The sequence below is a fragment of the Protopterus annectens genome, chromosome 3.part0 (genome assembly GCF_019279795.1).
Source record: "Protopterus annectens isolate FY-2018-M chromosome 3.part0, PAN1.0, whole genome shotgun sequence".
Lineage (NCBI taxonomy): Eukaryota > Metazoa > Chordata > Ceratodontiformes > Protopteridae > Protopterus > Protopterus annectens.
The window spans coordinates 246,225,707-246,244,132 of NC_056731.1; the positions used below are offsets into that span (position 1 = coordinate 246,225,707).

The 18,426-nt window shown below is 39.5% G+C and overlaps 1 protein-coding gene across 3 annotated transcripts in view; it reads right to left on the reverse strand.

The window, feature by feature from the left end:
- TRAK1 (trafficking kinesin protein 1) overlaps positions 1–5,699 on the reverse strand; it is a 969,724-nt gene extending 964,025 nt beyond the window's left edge. For 2 of the 3 annotated variants that reach the window (XM_044064726.1, XM_044064732.1), the window contains exon 1: positions 5,425–5,699. In XM_044064726.1, the coding sequence (XP_043920661.1) occupies positions 5,425–5,488 (64 nt within the window). In that variant the 5' untranslated portion in view covers positions 5,489–5,699. The remainder of the gene's footprint in view (positions 1–5,424) is intronic. The other variant, XM_044064729.1, reaches the window with a different exon arrangement.
- Positions 5,700–18,426: the final 12,727 nt, after the last annotated feature.

An 18,426-nucleotide genomic window follows, 5' to 3' on the forward strand; every position in this document is an offset into this window, starting at 1 on the left:
GAAATTATTAAAATCCAACTTCATGATGAGCAACAACTGGCTCTGAAAAAAGTGTAAAATTTAAAAAAAAAAAAAGTCATAAGGCCAAGACACACCACCATGTACAACAATAAAAACTAACTTTATTAAAACGTGGAGCTTTAAAATCCAAATTTCTCTTGACACTTGATAAGCACTTTTGGCTAATAGTCTTCTTCAGATCAAATGAATTAGATCTGAGGAAAGTTATTAGCCAAAAGCACTTAACGGGTGTCAAGAGAAATTTGGATTTTAAAGTTACATGTTTTAATTTAATAAATTTACATTTTTTTTTTATTGTCCGTGGTGATGCGTTTCGGCCTTATCACTTCTTTGCTTTCCAGACTACCTTTGGCAGCTGTATGGTACATTAATCATTCACAATTAAAAAAAAACATGTCAAGCAGCTACCAAAAGGGTAGGTTAGTGGGGCAAAAATAACAGTAAACAAGTCCAAATGTCCCGAGGGAGATACCAGGATAGTAGGGCCAGGAATAAAACTATGGAAATATTGTTTACTACACTGGTCAGTATAACATTCATGACAAGTTTTGTCAAGACTTTGCTAAACTATCTCATATTACTACTTTCAATTCACACATGAAAACTAACACAGTCTAAATCTACATCTTTGTTATGACATCCAGTTTTCATCCTGAAGACAAAAATATTGTGGAAAAGAAAGCAAAGCATAACAAATAGTCATGAACAGCCTATTCTGCAAATAAATTTTCCCTGATGTCTCAGATTATACGAGTTTGACAAGCAGGCCAGGCAGGGATGAGAGTGAACATATGGCACAGGCTCAGACATCCTATGGGAAGAGTGCAAGTAGAACCTTTGAAGCAAGATTCCATGTGGGGGAAGACCCACTATTATAGAATATAGGCACACTAGAGAACACAAGCTTGTCAAGGAGTGATGTAATAGTACATTCCAGATGGATTTATGGCTGTGTGGAAGCATGTACTCATACAGGACCCAACGTAGCAGGCACTGTAGCACACTTGGCCAACAAAGAGGGCTTAATAAGGAACATCCAAAATTATACAATAAAGGGTGATTACCATTCAAAAACATGCACTCTGACCGGACAGTCAGAATTAACATGCCCACTGTAAAACAAGCATACCAAACAAAAAGACGCCCCAACCATCTATCTATTCCATATCCCCCCCAATTAATAATCATCCTGCTAACTCACAAGTTGTTAAAATGTATACCTCCCTGACCCACAGCACATTGACACAATCCATCCACCCACAACCCCCTTTCCAATTTTTGCACACAGGGTCGAGGTGTCATTTCAACAGTGACAATCATCTACAGCCAAGGTTTACACTACCAGTTGGCTAGCCCTGCTGTGGCAGTTCATCCACAACACACACTCACACCTATCGCCAATTTAAAGTGTCCAATCTACCCACTGCATGTCTTGGGAATGTTGTAGTAGACTACAGCACCCAGAGGAAACCCGAAGGTACCTCAGCAGAGAACTGAACCAGAGAACCTCTTGCTGTGAGGCAACAATGCTACTCGCTGCACCACTGTGCCACTCTCTCACATTCTCAGCACATTGACACAACGCGGCAAAAAAAAAAAAAAAAAAGAATAAAATCAGTAATGTTACTGCTTGCAAACACTGAAGTCCTTTAAAGTTAATTTCTTTGAGCTGCTAAGCATTTTAAACAGTGGAGAAGAAACACTTTTCCTACAGAAGTAACTGCTCTGTACAGAACAGTACAAAACAGTTAAGAAAAAAAAAGCACTGCATACCATGCAACCCCTCCTGAAAAGGAGATTTCATTCTTAACTTCAGTCATCAATAATTTGCCAGAAAACAATATCTTAGACCAAAAATATAACTCAGTATCTTGAAATCCCATGAAAATGTACATACTTAACAGTCCTTAACAAAAACAGCAGATGGCAGTGCAGTGTAATGCAAGTTACTCCTAAAGACAGCATGCCCACTACATGCGGGGGATGCTCCAGACCGTCTGAATATGGCAGACCACTAAAATACCTTTTGTAAGCAATGTCACTATATAAAAGGAAGACTTTTTTCTTAAATAATGTAATTGTATATGCAAACAAGAATGTCTGACAGGGTGTGTGTTATGTGTAATTAACACCCGCCGAGGGGTGTTAGTACACCCCTGGAAGGGCATTAATTACACAACACACACCCTGGAGGGCATTACTGCACTTAGACAATGGGCTCGCTGTTAAAATAGTTGTATTTTACTTGCTTATTTATTTTTTCTTTAAGTACTATATTATTTTTTCATATATATATATATTTAATGTAAAATAGTTCCTCCGCCTACTGTTTCAAACTTGCTGTAGTATATGTTAATGGTGTTGGAGGAAGCATTTTCTATCAAATATATATACAAAATAATATAGTGCTTAAAAAAATAAAGTGAAACAACCATTTTACATACAGCCTAGTCTCTCTCCCATACACACATACAGAGTCTCTTCTGCTTTCACACACATACATATACACAGAGTCTTCTTTGCTTTCATACACACATACTTACACAAGATCTGTCTTGCCCTCTTTCTCAATCTCTCACAGTCTCCAGTTGCTTTCTCACACACATCCGGTCACACACTCTCGATCGCTCTCACAGGCAGTCTCCTCTGTTTACATACATGCATTCACTCACACATCGCTCTCGCTTTCTCTCTCACTCTCTCCATCCATCCCTTTTATACACACACACACACACACACACACACACTCTACATTCATGCACCCATTCACACACACATGCAAACAAACACACACACGATCGCCCTCTATCTCTTGCATACATGCATACGCTCTCACACACTGCATTTTATTTTCTCTTTTTATTTTACTCACTAAATAGCAAAATGGCTGCTTAGCGAATGTAAAATAATGGTTCACTCACTCACTGACATGTACGCATACACACACAGCCACACAAGTACCTTTTTGGTTTTTTTTATATTTTACACTCGCTAATCAGCAAAAACACTGCTTAGTGAGTGTAAAATAATGGCAGCCATTCCATTTCCTCAGTCCAAGCTCAATGGCGGCTTGATAAGATGCCGCAAAGCAGCGGACTTGTTCTTCTCAGCGGGCATTACTTGTACATTAATACCCTGCTGGAGAATACCCGTTCTCCAATCAGAGTATTGATGTACAGTTTTCCCATTGTCTAAAATAACAATAATCCACTCCTGTGTGTGGGTAATGCAGGAATTACCCAAGGCTGGCCGTGTTTAATCACTCTGGTTTCGTCCTTGTGATCAAAGCACAGCAAATGAGGCTAAATCCTGTGTTACCCACACCCAGTTGTGGACTACTGCTAAAAAGTAAAAGGGCCTCCTGCTGGAAGCTAGCCATGATTTTGACACTTGCCTCCTTATCCCAGTGTCCTAAGATGCAGGTAGTTGGGGAAAAATGGGTGGGTCAACAGGGCTATAGGAGCTTGACAGATATGGTTGGAAATGAGAGACAAAAAAAAATATGATCAAAAGGTAGTCAAGCAAATCCAGCAGAAACGCTGCTCAGAACTCATCAATAGCTGCTTCTCTAACAAGTCTATCTTATGAGTGGAATGATGCAATGTGAGGGAAGGTAATAAGCATACAATGTACTTCTTGGGTAGGGTCTATTCTTAGCTAGCCTTAATGCAAACCTCACCAGAGACCCACACTCCTTAATAATAAATTATCTATTATGAAAAACAGCAAATTGCAAACTGCTGATAGTGAAGGGGTAAACTGACTAATTTTCTGCTAGATTCCCCACACACTGAGGGTAGCCCCAGAAGGAGGGAGTGGCAGAGAGACAAACTCCTGCAATGACTAGTACCACACACTTAACATCTGTGTCACTGCAAACTCGTACACAAAAACTACTCACTCATTTCCAATGACATAACTGCCAAGACCAATTTCCACTTCTTTCATAGTCCTGACATGAGGATTAATGACTGAGCCTCTCCTCAGTGGTGGACCACACCATTTGGATAAAGGGCCACACTAAACCCGATCTCAGTCAAAGCAGTGTGGATGGAACAAGGGCAGGAATTGCAACAGGTAGGAAGGTTTCATAGGCCAGGTCATTAGCAGTTTGGTGATGTGGTAGTAGTGGGTTGGTGCGGTTATTGTGTTACATCATCAGAAGGTTATGAGCTTTGTTGTACAATGAGAATGCAGTTCTATGAGCATTTGAATACAACATCACTTGATATCAAGCTAGACTGTATAGCAAACTAGTCATTTCTTAAAGACGCGTGTATTATAAAGCAAAGGTCAACCATACGAGTAATCAACTTATGCTAAAATAGCTACTCGGCTAACTGACTTAAAACAGACAAATTAAAATTTGTAGAAATTGAAGATACATACCTATGAGGCAGCAATTTGGCACAAAATACACAAGGCTTTTAACCTTCATAAGGAGTTACTTTATTGTTAAAAAGTTATATTATTTTGACTAAAGGACAGCAACCTGTTTTATTACCTTCATATGGAAATAAAAAACATCCACTACTTTTACGCACACTAAAAGCAGCAACATTTCAAACTTTCAGGAGCAGTGACAGCGCACACATGCTGTAGGATGCTTAGACTCACAGAATCTTCTAGCTCTATGCACTCATTTAACTGTTCCAGTTGTAAAGAATACCATTTTCAGTTTCAAAATGGGTCAGGATGTTGGTTAAATAGGAACTACAGATTACTCAATAGGAAAGAAAAGACAACATCAGCTTAGATGCAGTCAAAATTTTATGCTTTGCTGTAAGACTGTAGAAGTATGTGGGTCATGTGACACACACACACACACACACACACACACACACACACACACACACACACACGTCTCTCTCTCTTCAAGAACAATGCTCTAGCAAAATAAATAAATTACTATCATTATGCATTTTCATCATACTCTAATATCCATCCAGATGACTAAGCAGAAGATACCACAATTACACTTTTGAGGACTAAAGCTGAACTAAAATAAACACTAAACAGTCTACAAGTTTCAGGATAATGCCTTTAAATGTCAGAATAATTTAAAAAGCTCGAGATTACACCACCACCAGTTTTCTACTGCCTTTCCTTTAGATCAGGAGCCCTGTAATAACAGATGGCGTACATATTCTAAATCAATAACTTCTGCTGCAATAGGCAGGCTGTCATAATAAAGTTATCGGAGATCTCTAGACTACTGATGAATTCTTTAACAGGAGCTGCTTCAGATGTGCATGCCTGCTGCAATGTGCTCACTGCTGTTCTAATGTAGCAGGCCTGCTCTGGGGAGTCGTCAGAGTTTTCTTTTCGTACTACAACACTACCAATAAGCACATTTAGCAACTGTCATAAAAATAAATATGATACAATGTAAGGAATAATTACCATCAGTGCATTCTTCATAGTACCAGTCCAGCTCATAATAATCCTCTTCTATAAATCTTTGCATACTTAGCGTCCTTAAGACAATGATAAAAAAGATGTATTCCGTTCTGAGGTCAAGTGAAACGAAGCCATGCTTCTATCTCTCTGCCATGCTCTGAACCAAGACAATATTTGCCATGGACTGACACAAAGCCAGACATTGTGAAGGGATAAAGAAAAATGTAAAAGGGAAGCAAAATAAAGGCACTGACTTCTGAAATAGATTGTAGTGACACGTTAGAAGGAAAAAGGCAATCCTAAAAAAAAAAAGTCAGGGTGGATACTTTGAAGAAGTATCCTATCAAAGAACAGGAGACACTGACGTCAGAGACGCCCCCCACTTGGCCATCATTGCTTATTTTTCCTTTCTGGGATGCTGCACATCTTTCCCGTTAAATGGTTACTATAGTAACAGTCTCAGACTTGAGGCAGCAGTAAAGGAGTCATCCCTCAATTTCTCTCTCAGTGATCTGCACTTTCTTTTACTTAATGACAGACCTGCTTGCCAAATACACAGTCAAATTACTACAAACCTCCATGATTCATAGTACTTCATTTTTTTCTAAATACATTTCAGTGTTGTTTTACTTCTGATTCTCCATTTTCTTCTGCTTGAAGCACAATCAGTGAAAAGAAAAAAAATTCAACTTCAGCCTAGCTCTCCTAGGTGCCTGTCTCCAAACTATGATAACCTTGGTTCTAGGGGTTTATACAGTTCTAACAGGCATCGATTTCTCAAAGAATTAGAAAAAAAATATTTAAATAATGATCAATTTAACAAAAACGAAAGACTAATGTTTCACTGGAGTATCAGGAAAATGAAATAAGTTTCTAACAGAGGTGCTACACAACAGTACAGGTAAATTATTCAGCCATGCCTTCAGAATAATTACGTAAGATGCAAGAATCGTAAAATAGCATTGTAAATTTCGCTAAATGCAATTCAGAAATTACTACTTCCCCAGTGTGGAACAATACCACAGAAAATGCACAAAAAGTAGTTTTTCATGCAGTGGCCAAGATTCCCACACCCGATTGTAATCAAATCGGAGGCTACTATACCTCAAGAAAACACTCAAGTGTGAAATCCAGTTCAGAAGACCATCATTAGCAACAGTTGTCAACGAACTTGCTATGATTTATAAACAGTAGTTTCACAGAATCACACAAGTGGTATGATATCCTTCAAGGCAATACACAGTTCAGGAGACATCGCAAAAAGGATAGGGATTAAACAAAAAAACAGGAAAGTAAAATGATACAATGGTTAGCACAAGGGGGAAATACAAGCACAGAGAAGCTGAAACAAGCAGACATCTACTCCACGGAGATCAGGACAGAAAGCACCGTTACTAATGGAACTTCCTATCCGCACGTAAAACTTTCAAAGTACATTGCAGTCTTCAACCTCCATCATTCTAAAGCGTGTCCCAAAACTGGTGTCCCTGAAGTCTGTAGACAACAACCAACACCCTCATACAACAGGTCATTTACTCCTAGTTAAAAACTTAAACTAGATATAAAGATGATAAATTTGAAGTCATCTTCCCTAGCATGTTAGAGATTCCCCTGAAGCTGACAAATTTTACACCTCTCTACAAAGTCACATCTTCAGACTAGCTGTCTGCCTTTTTTTCAGACACAGCAGATTTACTGATTAAGAAGCAATTTTCGGCTGTCTGCTTCCCTCAGTGTCAGGACATACTTGTTACTCCAATACTGCAACAGCCAATTCCCTACACTATCATGTTTCTTACTATTATCATCTAAAGCAGCCATTCCATCCAGTATTTCTGACAGAAATTAAACTTTGAGAAAGTACAGTTGTGTAAGAACTTACCACAACAGATGTCCTATTAAACACTGTTACAGTATTCCAATACTACTAGGTTACCTTGCCAAGGTAACCTGAATGTCCAGCCAGTACACCAAAGCTAAAACCTTCCCTACATTCATACGTCCAGCATACAACTTAAGCCAATGGATGCAGGAATACACAAACAGATGTAGGAGCATAAGAGCAGGGATACACAAACAGATGTAGGAGCATAAGAGCTTCAGACTATCTAAAGCCATGCGTTCCTGGACAAGTTTGAGTAACAGATCTAAGAAACAAGGTTCGCAAACAGGAAGGAAGAAGGGACTGCTCCCCCTTAGTTCACAAAGTGTAGGTATAAGTAAAAACAATGTAGGGGGAAAATTTTTCCAGAATCTTTCCCAGAGTAGGGAGGATAGAAATGGGCCAGAAGTCTTAGGGATAAGTTTTACAATGTCATTTTTTCAAATAGGCATAATGTGAAGTGTAACAAACAGGCTGTAGATGTGCTCCAGTGGTGTTATGGTGTCACCTATGCAAAGATAAATAAACCACGGGTGAAGGTATTCTACAGCAGTGGGGCTATCAAGTTTTATCAGGTTGAGTAGTGGGAAGATGTTCTTGTATGTGATGGTTCTAAACTATAAGTAAGGGTTATATGAAGGGGTGAATGGGATGGCAAATGTAGTTTGGAACTGGCTAGAATAAGGTATGGGAAGGTTGCTGAAATGAGAAAGGAAATCAGGTCAGAAAATTGACAGGATATGTAAATTTATGGTGGGAATGCTATTCTATCCTATAAGAAGGTTAAATGCTTTCCAGACATTTTTGGAAGATTTTATTAGTAAGGTTTGTTATGATTTCATCAGGTGATTTTTATAACTGTGTATTTATTGCATGATAAGGTTTCAATGCTGGGCACAGTATTTATGGTAGTGGGAAGAGTTTTACAGGAATGCTATGCCTTGTCTGGGAAGCAGGAGTTGTGCAGGTCAGTCACTAGAGAGGTGAGCAGTTCTGCTGCAGTGTTATCAGATTAATTCAGAACTGGTGACCAAGTGCGACATTGCCAGCCCAGCTACATGGAATTTTGTAAATAACTCTGTCATTTGTGACTACTGATATAACTTATACAGAAGTATGTGTTGAACAGGGTTTGCACAGTACTGAGCTTCAACTGTAACCACAGCATACCCTGCTGGAACATAGAAGATTAACTTGCAAAACTTCAAGAAAATAAGTTGAAATTAAATTGTTATACAATTGTGTTATAAAAGTTAGTTTCAATGCAGCAAGGAGACAGATTGTCTAGAACTAGGGTGCCTTCTGCATTGTTTTGCAAGTCTTTTATTGTTTTATGTCTTCTAGCAGGTGGAAACATCTGAAGGCTATGTATTCTCACAGAGAGCTTCTAAATTCTGTTAGTTCTGACAAAAGGGGTTTAGCTTGGAAACTGAAGTCAAGTGACAAAAAGTGATGTCATCCAAGTTAACACAGCAGTAATATTTGATATTAAGAAGAGAGAGAGAGAGAGACTGGTATTTTGTCTTGGACAAAGCAAGAATATCCACTCCTCACCATCTGCACTTGACTTGCTCTGTAAGTAAGTTCTTAGGGCATAGTAACTCTTCAGATATAGACAAGAATATAGTAAAAATTAGTTTAGATGTTTTCTGTATTTATTTGAGACTGTCCTGCAATGTTGTTTTAAAGTATTTCCTGTTATTTTGAACTCTTAATTTACTGTGTTGATCTACTGAGTATTGTCTTGTTCTTTTATTATTTATTATTAAATATATTTAAACCTATCTTTGAGGTTGATATTTATTAGACATATTTAAACTCTTAAGATTACTTGCATATGTATTTGGTGACACTGTACATGCCACTTCTAAATAGCTTTGCAAGTCTTGGTCAGACTACCCTTTCAATAATAGTAGCATTACTCAGTAGGACTGGACACCCTTTAAGGGCCTTACAGTAGCTGATAAGTAGGGGTTGGTGGCAGTGGAAACTACCTATAGTCTGGGAGGAAGGGGGCATTAGCTAGTAAACCTGTGCCAGCCTCCCCCAGGTGTGTGTGTTTCTACATAAATCAAATCTCTGTGTGTGTGTGTGTGTGTGTGTGTGTGTGTGTGTGTGTGTGTGTGTGTGTGTGTGTGTGTGTGTGTCGGCACTGGTTGGACAGAGAGGGTGCTGGAGGTTTTGGCTTGCCCCCTCAGCTGAGACCTTAACCCTATAGCTGTGCCAGTGGGGCGTCTTACTGGGGATCTGGAGAAAGAGGGAGAAATCCGCTCCAGACTGACTGTGGTCTGTGTGTTCTTAAGGGAAATTGCACTTCACTGTGTGCACTTGTCATCCTCCCATTATGTACATCCCTCACTGCTGCCACTGGTAAGGATTGAGGCTCCTTGATCCAGTACAGAGGTGTCACAACCACTCCAGAAAGAGGTGTTTTGGGGGCTTACTTACATATGAATGATGGATATGGAAGATGATAGGGAAGCAAAAGATAGATGGTGATGTTTAGGATAAGAGGTTTGTTAGTTAATATTATTAACTAACAAACCTCTTATCCTAATTAATATTTAATATGATATACAGCACGGAGTGATGAGAGGGGTTTAAAGTTGAGTCTAGCAGGTAGAGTTTCAAGTTAGGTGAGATTGAATAATTCAATGAGAAGAGCATTTAAGCAATTGGAAATGGAACTGAGCAAGCTTTGATAAAAGTCACCAAGGATTATTTTCAATGTTATTTGTGGAGACAGTGATGTTATTTAGCTTGGAAAGCACACACCAGGGCTTGCGATTCTGAAATCCTCCTGGCTGATACAACAGATATCTGAAAAGTGGTTACCTATAAGAAATAGCTGTATATATTGACGCTGCCAGTTCAAAGGGTTCTGACTTCAGCTGATTCGATAGGAAATCTCATCTTCTCCCATCTTGACTAACCTCTATGCCACCTTAAAATCTAAATTACAACAGTGTTAGAACATGGATAGATCTGCAGCTCATACAAGTCACAAGACATCACTGTTCTCACAAAAAACTCTGAATTGACTAAAATTATCCCACCAACTAAATTATGTTCAACTTCTCTTAACACTCAAAATTATATTTAATAACACTTCCTGCCCAGATACAAGTACAATTCTCCATCACTATCTCCGAAATCATCACTTTCAACCTTCTGACAAAAATCTACTTGACTTTTGTAAGCCTTAAAACAACTGCGGTCAAAATCTGTACTCACATGGTGTGGCAAAATTCTGGAATATGATCCTTGCACCAATCAGGACAATACATAACATTCATTTATTTAAGCTTCAACTAAAAGAATTCCTCTTAGACTCATAGGTTCATACTAGGCTATCTGCCCTAGGGCATTTACAAGCCTAGCCAGAGTGTGTTTGGCTTTCGCCACCCTTCTTAGATTAGTTGACTGTGCCTCTGTATAGTAGGTCACAGAAGATAGCCCATTTAAGGTTAGTTTACCATGCCTCTGTCTAGCAGTGACACAGAAGAGATCCCAGGGGTAAATTTACGATCTCCCATCCAAATGTCAAGATTCTTCTTGAAGAGGGTCATTGAGGGGCTCTGTCTGACACGGATTGGGATTTTGTTCCAGAGTGAGGGGAGCCTCTGGGATATAAATCTGTCCCTCCAGCATGTTCTATTTATTTCTGTGCTGAGGTTTAAGTCACTGGAGCGTGTAGTTCTCATGGATTTGGATTTCTTGAGGTGGAGCATGTCCATTAATTCTGGGTTGGACATGGCTTTATACGTCAGGCACAGATCGCCTCTGAGTAGGCGGTAAGCAACTGAGTAGAGTTGGAGTTTCTTTAGCCTATCTGCGTAGGGCATCTGTTTGAGTCCCTTGATCCTCTTGGTGAGGTACTTTTGGGGTCTTTCTAGTTGTAGCAGGTGTTGGGTAAGGTACATCCCAAATGGGGCATTTTATTCAATTATGGGCCTAATGAGTGATGAGTAGAGGGGCACAATGACCTCTCGATCTAGATGTGAACCCCTTTGTGATAAGGTGGGCTATATAGAATGTCTTTCTAACCACTTTGGCAATGTGATTGTCAAAGGAAAGATTGCAATCTACTTGGGTCCCGAAATCCCTAATTACTTCTTCCGTACTTAATGGATTACTACCTATGTGGTAATTTGTGGGCACTTTGTTTTTCCCAAAGGGGATGAGTATGCACTTTTTGGCATTTATCTTTAGGCCATGGTTCTGGCACCAGTTATCCGTCTGTGAGACATTTTTGGAGGATGCTTGTGTCAGCCGGTGAGTCGATTATGGCCCCCAGTTTGCAGTCATCTGCAAACTTTGTCAGCCATAGTCCTCCTGTGTTAGCCTGTACCTCAGAGAAATATATACCAAACAAGAGAGGTCCCAGGACTGAGCCTTGTGGGACGTCACTTGCAACTGGTTTAGAGTCTGACATGGCACCTGCAATTCTGACCATGTGGGTTCTATCCCTAAGCCAGTTTGCAACCTATCTTGTGACATAGGGGCTGATATTTAAGCTGGTGAGCTTATTTATGATGCCCGAGTGGGGTATTGTGTCGAAGGCTTTTGCAAGGTCAAGGTAGGCTGTGTGGACTACCTTCCCTTTGTCTATGGCCTTGGTGACTGTTTCAAAGAAATAGACCAGGTTCAAGAGGCAAGATCTGCCCTTAAAGCCGAATTGGGTAGGATCCAGTGTTTGGAGGTTCCCAATGTCTTTGTTTATGAGTTCCATGATGATACGCTCCATAGCTTTGCAGACCAGGCTAGTTAGGCTTATAGGGCGATAGTTTCCGGGGTCCGTTGTGGCACCACCTTTATGGAGTGGGACCACTGTTGCAGTACGCCATTCTTTGGGTACATATCCTGTTGTAAGGCTGAGTGTGAACAGTGATTTTAAGTGAGGGTTCAGTTCTTCTTGGAGCTTGTGTAAAACGTAGCCCGGGACACCGTCCGGTCCCATTGATGCTGCGTTTTTTGCTTTGGAGAGGGCAGCTCTCACCTGTGCATCTGTGATGTCAGGGAGGCTACACTCTGTTGGGATAGTCATTTGCTCATTTGAGGGGGAGGGGGACAGAAGTTTGCACTTGCTGTTTCCTGGCTAATATTTATCCCTCTTCTCTAATACCTATATACATCCTATCTCTCCTCCTTGTTTTTATTTCTCATACTCTTATTTCCTTTCTTGTACTCTATTTCTCTTGCTTCCCATATCTACTCCACTTATTACCTCTAATAAATACTTTATCACTCTAACCTCTCTTCTCCTCCTTATCCGCTGCTTGAATTTTCCACTCTGACATTTGCTTTACAAGTAATAAACTCTCACACTTACAATACATCAACATGTTTCAGTCTTGCATGATATTGTATTTAACTTGTTTTAATGTGTATATTATTCTACATGTCAGATTGATACACATTTAAAGTATATCATAATATGTCAAATTTTCACCTCTGTATATGTATTTTCTGTTCTTTTACTTGTGGAGCTTCTCTCCAGGCCTCCACTGAAAACAGATAAAATTATCTAGACTTTCCTAGTAAACAAATGTTTAATAAACAAATCAATGCATTCAGATAAGGCAGAGGAGCCATCCTTCTCAGTGACCACAGACGGATTGACTTTCCTTTACAGCTGCCCGACCGAAACATTGTTTGATAATCATGTGCACCTCAAAACAAGATTCTGATCCTGCTTGAAATTGGTCTGAATGACAGAAAAGAATGCACAGCACTGCTGCTTTCAATGAGTCTTGCTCTTCCTTTTGCAGCAAATTAAGAATTTCCTCCATTTTCCTGACATGACTTCCTTCTACCAGGACTCCTGGTGCCCTTCACTGAAGTTAGCACATCCTGAGGAAAAAAAAGAGGCACAACAGTCAGATAACCCTGGACATTAGCCAGTCTCTCCTTGGACTGGAATGAACCAAGTTTATTGACCTTTGAGTACTTCTACTTTTTGTGGAGGGAAGTTCTGGCCAGCAATGAGTCATCAAGTACCATGTGGATCCTTCCCTCTACATTCTCTCCACCATTCTGTGGAAATCGGTGTGGGAAGGAACACTATAAAGGAGCCTTGTACAGTAAAAGGTAATCAATGACACACTGTGGAGGTGAACAGATCCATGTCCGAGAGCCCCCACCTGGGGTCTGTCACTAGAAAACTTTTGTTCAGTTTCTATTTGCAGTTCCTGAATGAGTCCTGCAGAGCTTGTTTAAGCTCTAAAACGTGTTGAACTGCTAAAGCTTTCATATCTGTACTGATGACCTGTATTAAGAAATATGGCAGAATGGCCCCTTACTTATTTACTTACCACATCACCATTGTATTGGTATTGTTCAAGATGAGCAGTATAACACAGTTGATCAAAATGTACTGCCTTTGTCAGTACGAGATTACAGTATATTAAGGACTGGGGAACATGCCCTTTACTCAAGCTGTACTGTGATCTTAGAGTTGGTCTATATAATTAGCAGGGGCTGCTGGGAGGGCTTGGAGGGCTTGCACCCTGCAAAAAACACTGTTCATTTATTTTCTTGATCCTCTGCAGATCTATGTTTACTATGTTTTTTGTGTAGGCGATCACCGGTGGATCAAGAGATTGTTTTTTTGATGGAAAGTTTCGCTTCCTGTAGTCTGCATCATACATTTAAAAAAAATGTATGCCTCATATAACGTAATGCCAACTACCCATACACAAATCTACGATACCATTAAACAAATGCTGTCTGACTGTCCAGTCCTTAAGTATCATAACCAGAGTTATTCCTCACAGTAAAGGTCAACTCCACTTTTCCTGAAAATGGGAAAAATAATGGAAGGAATGCACTGTCAAGTCTGCTTCAAATGTTTATCTTTGACCACATCTTTGTCCACAATCAAAATGGCTTTGAAGCAGAATATAATGTCATAACTGTTTGCCAGCTAGAAACCAAATCACATTCTTTGCAGCATTAATAAGGAACTTCTAAACTAATGCTAGCTTTATCTATTACGTCATGCTTACTCATTCAATCTACAAGGGCAGACAAGCCCAAGAGCTACATGGCTAGTTCTAAAAGCTCCTGAGCAAGCACACCTTAAAAAATAAATGAAGACCACAAAATGGTTTCCAGTAGCAGTTCAGTTCACTCAGGGAGGTAGAAATGCCCTCATCACTGGGTTACCATGATTCTCGTATCTTATAAATCAACTCTCCACAGATTTCGTGGACTGGCATGCTACAGTACATGCATATCACATGCTACTGGCAAGAGTTTTGTACACTCACTTGAGATAAAGAAGGGGGTTTATAGAAGCACTTCAGGTGGTTCTGTGAATGGTGCAAGTTACACTGAACAAAGGCTGTGCCCTGTAGACCCCGCAAAGATTTAAAATGATCCCAAATGACTAGAATATCTTCTGCCCGAATAGCTCTATTTCAGTTGTAAGCCATCACTGTTATCTGGGAATCTGACTGGATATAACTATTTCCTTCAGCCATCACGTATATCTACATCAAGCTAAAAAAAGACTGCTCCATTAAGGAACTTTTTGCGATTGTGAAATCCTACAGAAACCATCAGTACTACTCAAAGAACCCCATGCATTCCATTTCCGGTAACTATCTCATTTTACAAAAAATTTTGTAATAATCTCATGTTCATAAATTATATAATTGGTACAAAGATTCAGAATAGCATGAGTGCATTTATATTACTAATAAAGACACAGTGATAATACTGTAGCACGGTGCATAAATTGCTTTAAATTTGCTAACAGAATGAATCAAAAATAGGAAAGAGGGGTTGTGGGTGGATGGAATGAATCGGGAGTTAATAAAATCTCCTGTATTAGAACCCTAGCAGAACTGCAAGATGTGAAAGTGTCTGTCCAATCATTAATGAAAAAACAGCGAACACAAACTTGCTGTTATGGTCTCTGAAGTGTTTTGCGGAGATAGGGGGATCCTGCTGATCTCAGAAACATTAGTTCCGAGATCACTGCACCTCAGATTAGTGGGAATATTCCAAGGCACTAACCTTGAACTTTATATCTGATCATTCTACCTCCATTTACAGATGTATTATTTTTACTTTTAAGGATCACAGTTATGGTCTTTGAACTTTCAGCAAGCCCCCTACTATACTTGTTCTGCCATTAACTTAAAACTTGTGAATGGCTTCTGCACAGCTACTGAATATGCAGATGCATGGAGGTTAGTCATGTAGGCAGACATGCCGATAATTCTACTGCTGACAGAAGCCATTCCTGCTTTTAAGGCTAAGAAAAATTTATGGGGTTAAACCTGTCAGTTGCTTGAGGAGATAAATGGTTTGAAAAATTGTTCTGCACAGAACCAACCTAAAACTAGGCTGAGGATACAGAATGCTGAGGAGCAGAAGAAAGGGCAGCTAGTTGAGCAGAGTATTTCTGAATAACTTGCAATCAAGTCTATTTATATATCAAAATTTGATTTAGCAATAAAGAAATTAATGTTTAGGAATTACTTTAACACGGTTTCCCAATGTATGATCAAAGATCACAATACAGAATACCCGGAGATAAGAATTTCATATATTTTATAGAAGCTCTATAAATTATGAATCCACAAAAATAAGATAAATCTTAAAAGTAATTTTAATAAAAATATTAAGGGATATAGCTGCTTAAAGATTATGTTATTGTATCCATAATCTTGGAAGCAGATTAGATTCCACCATCAGAATTTATATACAGTTTCATTGGTGGTGGTTAAAAGATCTGTAAAGAATATTTTTCAACAAAAAGCCATGTCATGGGATCTCTTATTTAAGAAGCCCTATACTATACGAGTTCACTGCAGAATGCTCATGCATAATCTGGCAAGTAGGACCTTGAAAATAAGTGCCATCAGTCCCAGTGCTTTGAACAAAGGGCTGCTGAGACTCACTTGAGAGTAAAGAAGCTAAAACACGATGTTTTACAAAGGACGAATCCTGCCTGAAAAGACACAAATTGTAAATCAGACCATCTTAAGTTCATCCAATTGGTCTGTATGGGAACCATATGGGATTTTGCAAAAATCACTACTATTCCTACAGACTGCAAAAGACTCAGGCCAAAGTCCAGAACTGCAACAAGTATGTTTAAAGTGGGTAAGGAAAAACACTTTGACCCATTTTCAACCTTACTTTAACTGTACACATGCATTTGGAAAACACCCTGAGGCAGAGGTGAAACCAAATGGAAATGCCCAAAATGGATGACTGGCTCATATTCAGAAGCTTAAAAATCTCATATACTCCTTGATAATTTAAAGTCTACAGGAAACATGGTGGTCCACACAGTACATCTACATCTCCTCCTTGAAGGCAAGAAAGGCTGGACTGTAACAACCATCTGGAAGGATTACTTAGAAATACATTCATTTAGGTCATTCAGATCTAGTATCAGCCTAATGTCCTATGTCTTTTCTGGAGCTAGAAAGAATTTGGAATAATAGCTAGATCCTTTCTGGTTGGATGATTCTCCTGGAGACCTGTCTTCTTCATGAGGTTTTAAGACTTCTTTTCTTGACACACACTTCTGAGAAGGTGGGAAGTCTGATGCTGGAAGACAATAGTGTGGATGTGGAAGGCAATCATACAGCCTGTGAGTATTATTATTCTTACATACTTGTCCTACACAATGGTCAGCCACACATCCAAGACAGTAGGGCAAACCCTCATAGATTAGGTTGCTGCCTCTCTGGCTGGAGAAGGAATAGCAGTACCCCTCTTCTGTTGTTAGTCATTCCTCCATTTAGGCTGGTATCTGTTCTGAAATTTCCAAAGCCACACGAGTTCGTCTCAGATCTTTGGTTTCCTTGTTTTGGTTCACATTTGTATCAACAGACATGGACTTCTTTGCATCCCTGAAAAAGGCTATTAAGTAGTATGTAACTTAATGCCAACATTTGTTGTCCTCTTCCACATCTTCCAATTTCTAGGAGGGATGCCAACTGGGAATCCAGGTGCTTCTTTATGCATCTATGTCTCAATACAACTTTGGAGTGGACTGATCAGATGACAAGGAAGAAGCAAGATGAAATCAAAACAAAGCTTATGCAGCACAGCTGCTCAGACCCACTGTACTAGCACTGAGAAGTTAAATGGCCAAACAGGCAAACAAATAAATGTCTTTGGCTGAGGCTGTAGTCAACATGAGAAAATTCATAAGTGTCAAATGCAGAAATGTCTGTACCATTGATGTTGAAAATGACACAGCACATTTGAAGTAGACAGCACTAATCCAAATGTTAAAGGTCAAACCCCATCTAAGCTCAGCCAAATGGGCTGATTTCAAGCTTTAATCTGAAAAATGGGCAGACGAGTCTATTAAACACGAGCCCAACATCAACAGCTCTGAGGCCAAGGGCTTGAAGACTAACACAGTCAAGAATCTTAACCCCTCAGCAGCAGGGCTAATTCTGATCTTGAGTGGCTAACCCTCATTCACGAGGCCATAACGACCATAATTCGGACATAACTGCATTTTCTAAACACAGGCAACAATCCCATAGGTTGTGATCCAAAGATCGAGACCAAAAATGATGTCAACAGAAGTGTTCACATTGACACCTGCAAACTTGTAACTAGCCTCACTGGAAACTACAAGGAAACAGTGGTCAAGTGACAAGAATTAGGATGAAATAGTGAGGGAAAATGTAGCTCTTATATCTGTTCTTGTACCAGAGGGAAATAAAACAAGAAACCATTCCTGAAGTACCTTCAGAAAAGTCCTCATTACCTTTTCATAGTCCATGTTGGCGCAGAAACTCCAAAAGGACTTCACAGCTCTGGTACATGCTTGTCCTGCAGTACAGAATTCTTCTAATCTCTGAAGAAGAAACTAAGGATACAGTCTTGTCTAAATAGCAGGGGGAAAGAAGACTGTATAGCAGCTGCAAGCAAAGGAAAACCCTAGTGGTAGTTCTGGATGAATGTCCTATTATGCATTCTTTATTGACATGAGAGAAAATTCTTCAGTAACATCAACTGCATCATCTCTGTGGCTTTCTTTGTCCTTCTTATGATTAAGACCCTTACCCTTTTCCCTATATTTTGATCAATCATGGGACTCAGGCTGAATCCTAACAGGCCATTTGGGTCAATCCTGAGGC